The sequence below is a fragment of the Buceros rhinoceros genome, unplaced genomic scaffold, assembly GCF_000710305.1.
Source record: "Buceros rhinoceros silvestris isolate BGI_N320 unplaced genomic scaffold, ASM71030v1 scaffold2991, whole genome shotgun sequence".
In the NCBI taxonomy this organism is placed as follows: Eukaryota; Metazoa; Chordata; class Aves; order Bucerotiformes; family Bucerotidae; genus Buceros; species Buceros rhinoceros.
Window position 1 is genome coordinate 29,330 of NW_010395763.1, and position 8,768 is coordinate 38,097.

Below are 8,768 nucleotides of genomic sequence, written 5' to 3' on the forward strand. Positions count from 1 at the left end.
GACAAGCCTTTAAAAAAACGTCGTTTAGATTTTCTCCATCCAGACAACGTGTCACCACTAAACAAAAACACCTTGTACGTAACTGAAAGCATAGGAAACATTCTTTGGAATGAGATTTAAAGTTCCCTTTCAGGTGTTGCCCCTGTGTTTCATACAGGGAACAGCAGAGGGGCAGCTCCTCATGCCTCACTGTTGCTCAGGCACCCACCCAGGGGCTGGGCGAGGACCTGCAGAGGGGTGTGAGCACCAGAAGCCGGACATAAACTCCACCTGGGAACGCGGGTCATGGTAGCATGCCTTGATATTAGTCTGTTTTACTGTTTTGAAACACACAAGACAGTCTCTTTGTCCAAAAAGGCCTCATAGCCTGAATGGCTGTAAACACTCTTTTTAGTTTAAATCAACATTTTCACCACACCTTTGCTGTTTGAAAAAAAAATAACAAAATCAGAAGTAGGAATAGCTTAGCTCATGTTAAAACCATTTCAAATTTGGAAAACTACAGTTATTTGATTGAGAAAACTGAAGCAAATCTGCAAACGTGATTAGTTTTGCAAATAATCTTTTTGCTATACTTTTAGCTGACGCTTGATCAAACTTTCAGCAAACCGCTAAAGATCACCCTGTCTATGCTAGAAAAAAATCTAACCATTTGTTAGGTCTGTTGGAAACCGTTTAATAAACAGAGGCAAAAGATCAGCACCAGCTGTTCGGTTTGTTCTGCCCAGAGCTATGCCCATCGCTGCCCCGCAGAGCAGAAACTTGGAGCTCTCAGGCCCAGGACAGGTCAGGGGTCCCCCTCTTTTCCTGTTTCCCTTGACGTACAAAAAGAAAGATACAGATCATGTCCATGAAAATGACAGCAGGAGGTACAGAGTAAGATTTACCCACTGGAAGTAGCAGGAAGTGTTATGGTTGATATTCAAAGCTTTTCCAAATCGGAAAGGACTAACTTCTTGACTGAAATTTTCACAGGGTGGCTATTGGGTACTACAATGTTGCTTTATGGAGACATCGTTAAAAACTTCTAGTGCTGCAGTTGGAACAGTTCATGATGCAATCTGATGAACTTCTACTGAAATGGCAGTCAAAATAATGGTGATTTTACAAACCAAATGATTGCCTTTACGCAATCTTTTTTTGTCTGTACTCAAGGACTGTTGAGCCAAAATGGCTGAAAATTACTCGCTAGAGGAGGCAGTGCTGCTTTTCTGCACCCTGATGGATGCTCGTTCAGCCTAACTTCAAGTATCCAATTTATGTGCTTGGATGAGGAGCTGATGTACCCAGTCTCTGCTCCAGAGGATGACTTAGGACAGAAGTGCTCCAAGGTTATTCAACAGACATAAGGGATTTGTCTGCCTGACCTCCGGCATAAGAAAGCAAACCCAAACCAAATCCAAACAGGCACAATCGCAGGAAAAGTCATCCTAACAGAGACAGTAAATGAGTCTTCCTCTTTGCTAATGAGCAGGGGAACACTTCAGGTCTCTCGCGTGGATTCAGACGTGTAGTGTTCAGACATCCAAATTTAAATGAGATGACTCATACCTCAGGCTCCCATATTAGGAACTGAAGTTGGATACCTGACATTAGATGGTGCAATTACCTTCTGTCCTTACTGAGAACAGCTGCCTCTCCAATCTATGACAGAGCTGCAGTCACAGCATTTACTTAGGGAAGACTCAATGGAACTGAGTCTTGGTCAGACATCTCATCTCAATCTCATCCCTCATTTCTTTATTTCATTTTCACTTTATGGAAGGAGACAGGGAAGAGCAAAGTGGGGTGGAGGGTGGTGTCTTGCTAAACAAAGCTGTGTAATACACACTAATGAGGAAACTTAGTGGCTGTCCCCTGTAAATCCTACAAAACCATCATTATGAAGTTGGTGGGTGCCAATTGGCTACTGCAGATTTCAGAAATTAATCACAGGAGTGACACAGGAGTCACTAACAGGTATCAGTGTTAGCAGACTCTCAACTTGCTAAAAAGTTCAAATGGAACTAAATAACACTTGATGGCAAAGACTTAAAGACCTAAAATATTTTCATGTATTTAAATTTGAAAAAAAAAAAAGTTACATTTTTGACAATACTGATGGAAGCAGAAAAATGTAAACTCTAGGTCTACCACATTGCACAGACATATGCAAAAACCCTGCCACAAACTGTACTGTCTTAGCTGCTTAGTTGTTGAGAAAATGAGATCAGTTATGCACCTTCTTTGACTGAAGAGGAAAGGCTGGGACAGGATTTCTGGAGTCCCCTCCAGCTCTGTAAGTGGAAGGATTAAGATTAGGACCTTATGTGGCTGAGAGAACAGAGTTGAGGAATACTCAGGATTTGCTCCTGTCCCAAAGGAATAATCCATTCTTTCTGACAAACTTTGCCAAACTTGTGGTTTTAATAGAGAATGAGCTCATTGGTCCAGTCTGAACTCAGCATTTCACAGAATCAAGGTCTTAGGCACCGCAAAGACTTCAGATAAACATGGAAGCAAGGCAACACTTGTATTATCTTTTTTTATCTATGGATTATTTTCTTTGTTAAACTCATTGGTTATAATTTTTTTTCTTCAGGGTAACTTTTCAAAATACAAACTAGTAAGAGCCTAGAAAAGACAGAATCACCCCTAACAGGCAGGGGAAAAAAAGTCTCAGTGCACTTTTTATTCCATATATGAATTAATTACTGGGAATATTAAAAAAAAAAACCAACCAAAAAACAAACCAAGAAAGATCACCAGCAATATATTCATTTTTGGAAGTAACACTGGAAGTTTTTAAAACTGCACTTCAGAAAACACTGTCTGAGCAGCATCAGAACATAGAGGGCTGTCTGATTTCCTTGTTTTCTGTGGCAAGTTTTCCCTGATGGCACTAGAGAACTGAGGCAGGAGCTGAGGATGGAAAAGTGAATAAAACTAAGAATTCTTTGTAGCTGCTCACCTACAATGGCTATTCATTCTTCTTATTTAATTTTTTGGCTCAGTGCTGTTTTATAACACTCTTGACCCCAGCATATAATATCAAGGACATATAAATTTATTTCAGTTTTAGCTTGGTTCCTTTCCTGTATTTGAACCTTACAGTGACAAATAAGCATGACAAATAAGCATGCTGTAACAGTGACAGGAGCTGCTCTCCATCAAACTGGTGACTCTGAACACAGGCTGCTCTAAGTAATGCAAATGAACATGCGAACTGTCTCCAGAAGGCATGGTCATGTTAAATAAGTTGCTTACATATGTACATACAGACCAGTAACAAAACTCAAATATCAGAGTCCTACCCTCTTCTGCATAGGTCTGCAGTTTAACTGTTGCATATACTGTAGCTGCTGAAAGAGCTGAATAAAGTAAGTGTAGCAGACTTTTTCAGAGAAAAATAGTCTTATAAAAAGTCTTAAGTACGGAACAGTGAGAAAGTTCCCAGAGCTCTCACTTAATTTTCTCTTTGGTTGCTAATTAGGATTTGACAAGTTTGAAACCCTGTCCTGTGTCCAGCACTGTGGGAAGAAACCAACTCATTTTCACTCTTTTCAAGCACCTAAAGCAGGCTTTGCAGACCCAGAACAGATTGAGACCACAAAACCAGTTTGCCAAATGTACTAGTGGATAGGTGATGCGTGGGAAGTAGATCATCCAGTGTTTGGCCACATCACTTCCTGTTGGCAAATGCAAAGTGTAGTCGCTCCAGCGTTTTGACACGCCATATACTGCTTTCACTGTACGTCCCTTTTCAGACCAGCTGATGTTGCTGTCGGGGTTACAGTTGTACTCGACCCATTGCCTGGTAAAGTCACCAAGTTGTGGAGGGTCTGCTTCCTCGATGTCTACAACTCTGGCCATTTCTGCTCCTTGCACGGCAACATACTGGTCATTTACTTTTCTGACTTCTTTAACCCAGGGGTGAGAGTTCTCACAGTCTAAAACAATGATCAGTCGAGAACAAAAAGTGCCATTCTTTTCTCTCCACCACTCCAACAGTGTGTCAAGTCGTAAAGCATCACCCCCTGCCACAAGGAAAAAAAAAATTAGTATTAGGATGAAGAAACATAAACCTCTGCAGAATTTTGACTGAGGATTCTGATAATCCCTTATTTTAACAACCTGGACAGATATAACAGAAGTTTTCAGCTGATCCTCCCCATTTGTAGATGCTACAGATCTCCAGAGAGGTATTATCTGATTTCACCTGACTTGCTACAGCAGATGAGGCCATTAACTCACCCTTGATTAAAAAGGAATTCTTTCTCAGAGTGAAAGAAACACAGCCTATTGAAGAAACCTGGCAATACCTAAATAAGGAAAGAAAACCTGAAATATTTTATTTTGTATTAAACTGTAGTAATTTAAGGGAAATATGAAGGACTCTTTTTAATATGTTCTTATTAAAAAGGACCCCTCTTTTAAGGAAAAGAGAGGACTTTTTAACACAACATATGCTAACAGTTTTGAAGCACAAGGAGAAAGCCACCTACGAGCATAACCATCACTCTGGCTTGAAAAATTCACATGACCAGAAATAGAGAGATTCACTCTGTAGACACAGTTGTCTTCACAGCTTCAAGAAAATTAGAACTGGTATGGATTTACAACTCAAAAAAATCTCACAGGGATTTTCCCACTATTTATTTCATATCAACTCAGAAAACACTTGCAACTGTACTGTACAACTTGACATGTTCCAGCTCAGCTCTTGTTCCCACAATGCTTTGAAAGAGCAGACTGTAATTAAACCACACTACCTATGGTGGTGAGTCCTTGTGCTGAGGTGTAATGGATGCTGCAGGGTCTACGTAGCTTTGAAAACTAAAGTGCCTAAGGAAAACATCTCACAAACAAGTGAATAAATCTCTATTGGCTCCAGAGTGACAATGTGAAGAATCGACATGTCTAAGTGTTGTCAGGTTGGAGCTATGATTCGGATTTACAACAAAACCACTGTTGATTAAAAATGTCAACTTTAAAAAAAAAAAAAAGACGACTTTAAGAAGGTAGAAAAATGTGATTTAAAATAATTGCATTTTAATTCCATAGTGATTTTCACTGTAGAATAACACTTAGCAGTGTTTAAAATCTTGTTAGTAGGAATTTAACTGCAGAAATGAATCTCAAACAGAACAGCTGCCTATGTCAGCACTTAAATTTCTGCCTGTGAGGGGTGACAAAAAAGTGACTTATCAGCCAGCGCAAGATTGAGGCACCAAGCTGTGTAGGAAATCCAAGTGTCTGGCCACATCTGGCTCTTTGGCAGGTTTTGCAGGCAGTTAAGCTGATGGTTTCAGCAACAAAGCTTCGTTAGCCCAGCTCATGCCTTTCCTTCACTCAGAGAACATGACCTCCCAGGTTGTTTGACTGCTCATACTTTATGCATGACTAGTTAACAATTTCTTTTATACAGCACTGTGTTACATCTCAGCTTCCAACAACAGAGAAACATCACTAGTGAACTTACAAATTCAGCAGCCTCCTTTAAAAGATGTCATTACACAACAAAGACTACACTGCTACTGCTGTGCCGTAACCCAGCATAAGCCGGCAGTGACACACTACTTTTTCTGTTAGATCCGAGTGTTATGTTTCATTGTTGCCATCCCTCTTTATCTTCTCCGGAGATGGTACACATTACTGGAGCTGAGGACCAAACGTTCCATCTGTCACCAAACGCCACTGTCCAATACATGTGGTACAATTACACAATCGAACCGCCTTCACCCTTTCAGCTTATACTTCAAGTGACATTCAGGAGCAGCGCTATCTGGAAGGACTATCAGCTTACACTCCATGATTTATTCAAAATTAATCAGAGAAAAGGATGCAAGACATGTGACAGCTGCAGGTTCCTCTACTTTATGTGACTAAACGTATCTCCAAGCAGAAGCTTGGACAGAGAACTGAAAAGAAGCTTTCTGAGAAAGCTGACCACCACTGCATTTACACACTGTATCTTTTGGCACAGGCACTTTCTTTTTATTTTAACAGTTACCTTGGATCTCTTCCTGAAAGTGAAGACACAGTTTAATTTAGGCTACAGCTACCTGAAGAGGTATACAGAGACCTGAGATACCCTGTCATACTCCAGGCTGGCCAGATGTAAGCCAGGACTGGGCTGGAAGCTGTCCAATTTTTGCAGCAACATCTGGCACTATAGATGCTAGAAAGAGAACAGTGTCTGTGCTGCTGGCTGGTGCACGGCTGGGAGGCTGCGTTTAACTGCTAGCCTGCTCCATACAGTGTGGGGACGCACTCAGCAACTGCACGAGGTGGCAGCTGCCCTTATGAACAAACCACCCTATTTTTGGAGAAGACATTCAACCACCCTGGTGTACACTGCGGTACATCACTCATGCTGAGCTCAGAGTACAGTAGTGGCTTTTTAAAATCACCGATACAGATGAAGCCTTTGAGAAAAACTATGCACTGTTCTTCAGCAGGTGTAACAGCTCAGGCATGGAGTTCTACCAAAACAGGTATACGGCCTCCAAATGAAAACTGACCTGTACCTGAGCACCTCAGCATGACTACAAGCAAAGCTCAAATCTGTCTACACTGTTTAAAAGCACATGCCTCTGGAGAGAGACTGCTGACAAAGTGTCAGGAGCACACAGGCAGAGCGCTACCCAGGAAAAGTAATTCTGCCTGAGGAAGAAAAAAGTTGCAAACTTACAGTGTAGTTACAAGATTCACTGTTTGCACACCGTAACCTCAGAAGCCCACTTCCACACAGTGGGAGAGCAAGGCTAAACCTACCAATGATGTGAAAACCTCAGCAGGTTTAGCTAAGAATACAGTTCTACATTATAGAAATCAAAAATGGGCCAGGAAAAGGGGAAATGGTGAAGTCTGTGCTAAGCATATGACAAGGCATTAAACCAGCCCTTTCTATAGAGGTCTGTAGTCTCTGTAGTTTCTACAGAGCCTACATTGCACCCACAGTGACTCCCAGACTCTAGGATGTCAGCAGATTGTAGCTGTTGTCATGATACGAGGTTTGCAATACGTTTGAAGATCTGCTTTTCCAGTGTGGATTGTGGACATGCATGCAGTCCTTTAAGACAGTCTAGCTGACACAGTAACACAGAACACTGTATAATTCACTCATAACTAGGTATGCTGGCTCTGCTATGCCCAGGGAATGAGAAGAGACTATGCTTTTTCATTGCAGGGAACAAATATTCTTCAAAGACAAGGAAATCTGTCTTTAGAGCAAAAGGGGGTCATTTCCACTTCACTTTTCCGAGGGAAAAAAGTAATCTTTAAAGCTACCTTGTTGAATTGTAAGGGGAATAAGAAATCATGCTTAAATTTGTAAGCGTACACTTAGGGTCAAAAATATTTGGACAATTTTGAGAAGAACTAAAAGAGTAGCTGGCTGCAAAAGGATTTTTATAAATACAATATATAAACACAAAAAATGACATGGAAGTTCATACAGCAACACACCTGACTGCCACACAGAGCAAGGTAAGGAAAGAGTTGCTTCTTTAGATCAAGTTAACTGCATACAGAAGGGGCTTCTGCATCTCTCCATCCTCTCCACTAGCAGAAGTAGTCAGCCTGCAGCCTTGCCTGTTTTAATGATTGCTTGTAGCCTCTGAATCTCTCAACAGCTATGCTGTGTACTACCCTTTCTTTTCTTCCTTTCCTGCCAGCAGCTTGTATGAACCTGTTCTCCAAAGACTGGTGGCTCTGCTATTCTGAACTGCCGGATGACAAAAGCCACTAAAACTTCAAAGATTTTTGCAGTACAGAATCACAGACTTGTAGGATTTGGAAGGGACATCTGGAGACCATCTAGTCCAACCCCCCAATAAAGCAGATTCACCTAGAGCAGGTTGCACAGGATCGCGTCCAGATGGATTTTGAATCCCTCCAGAGAAGGAGGCTCCACAACGTCTCTGGCTTTATTTTTAAAATAACAAATTAATTGATTTGGAAAGTTCATCACTACCAAAATTATTAATAAAAAAATTCCCAAACCGGTTACCTGCCAGCGCCCATTCACCAGTGCCATGTGAGTGACCACTGTAGTATAAAATATAGGTATCATGTCTGGGTCCATCTGCTGTCCGAAGTTCAAGAAAAGACTTGATCTTGGAGTGAAGGGTATCAAACGTCAGTCCGCTCGTAGAGTAGTCACAACCGTATGTCTCAATCATGTGATATGCAAAAAATCTTTGGATGGCGTTAAGCATGCCAGTAGACCTCAGATTTAACTCTTGCACATGCTCAGGTGGAAGAAGAGTTGGTTGGCCATCAGGACTAAAGAGAAGAAAACCAGCATGGTTAAGTTAGAATTATTTCATGTGGACTTAGTGGACTTCAGAAATTGGTGATTTTTAACTTGTGCGTATTTTCTCTGCTATTAAGTAGCACTGTTCTATATTAAAATTGACTTGAAATGTACAGTTTGTAAACAATTCAAAATACTGTAGTGACGGACCACTATCTCCCCATCCCTTCTGTTACACTTCTTCATTTCAGAGCACAGTTCTTCCTCAACCCCATGCTATTCCTGCAGCTGAGAGAGACAGGAACCGTGACGTGAATGTGCTAAGTAGGCTTAAAACAATTTCATTGTCCCACTGAGCTAGAGCATTCTTCCCACTTCAGACGAGCACTTTTTCACACACAACTGGAAAAAGCGCAGGAAGAATAAGTGCTAATCTGCACAAAACATCATGCAAACTACTTTCCATTAATGGAGTAAAGAGAAATCCAAGTACACATTTTGCTCAGATACTTTGAATTAGCTCCTCGCT

At 41.2% G+C, this 8,768-nt stretch overlaps 1 protein-coding gene across 1 annotated transcript; it reads right to left on the bottom strand.

The window, feature by feature from the left end:
• Positions 1 to 3,171: 3,171 nt before the first annotated feature.
• On the bottom strand, positions 3,172 to 8,268 carry LOC104501768 (transmembrane protein 168; the record flags this gene model as incomplete). The annotated part of the gene is made up of 2 exons (XM_010145636.1): positions 3,172 to 4,016; positions 7,994 to 8,268. Coding segments are annotated over 2 exons (823 nt in total), but the record flags the coding sequence as incomplete, so codon positions are not given.
• Positions 8,269 to 8,768: the final 500 nt, after the last annotated feature.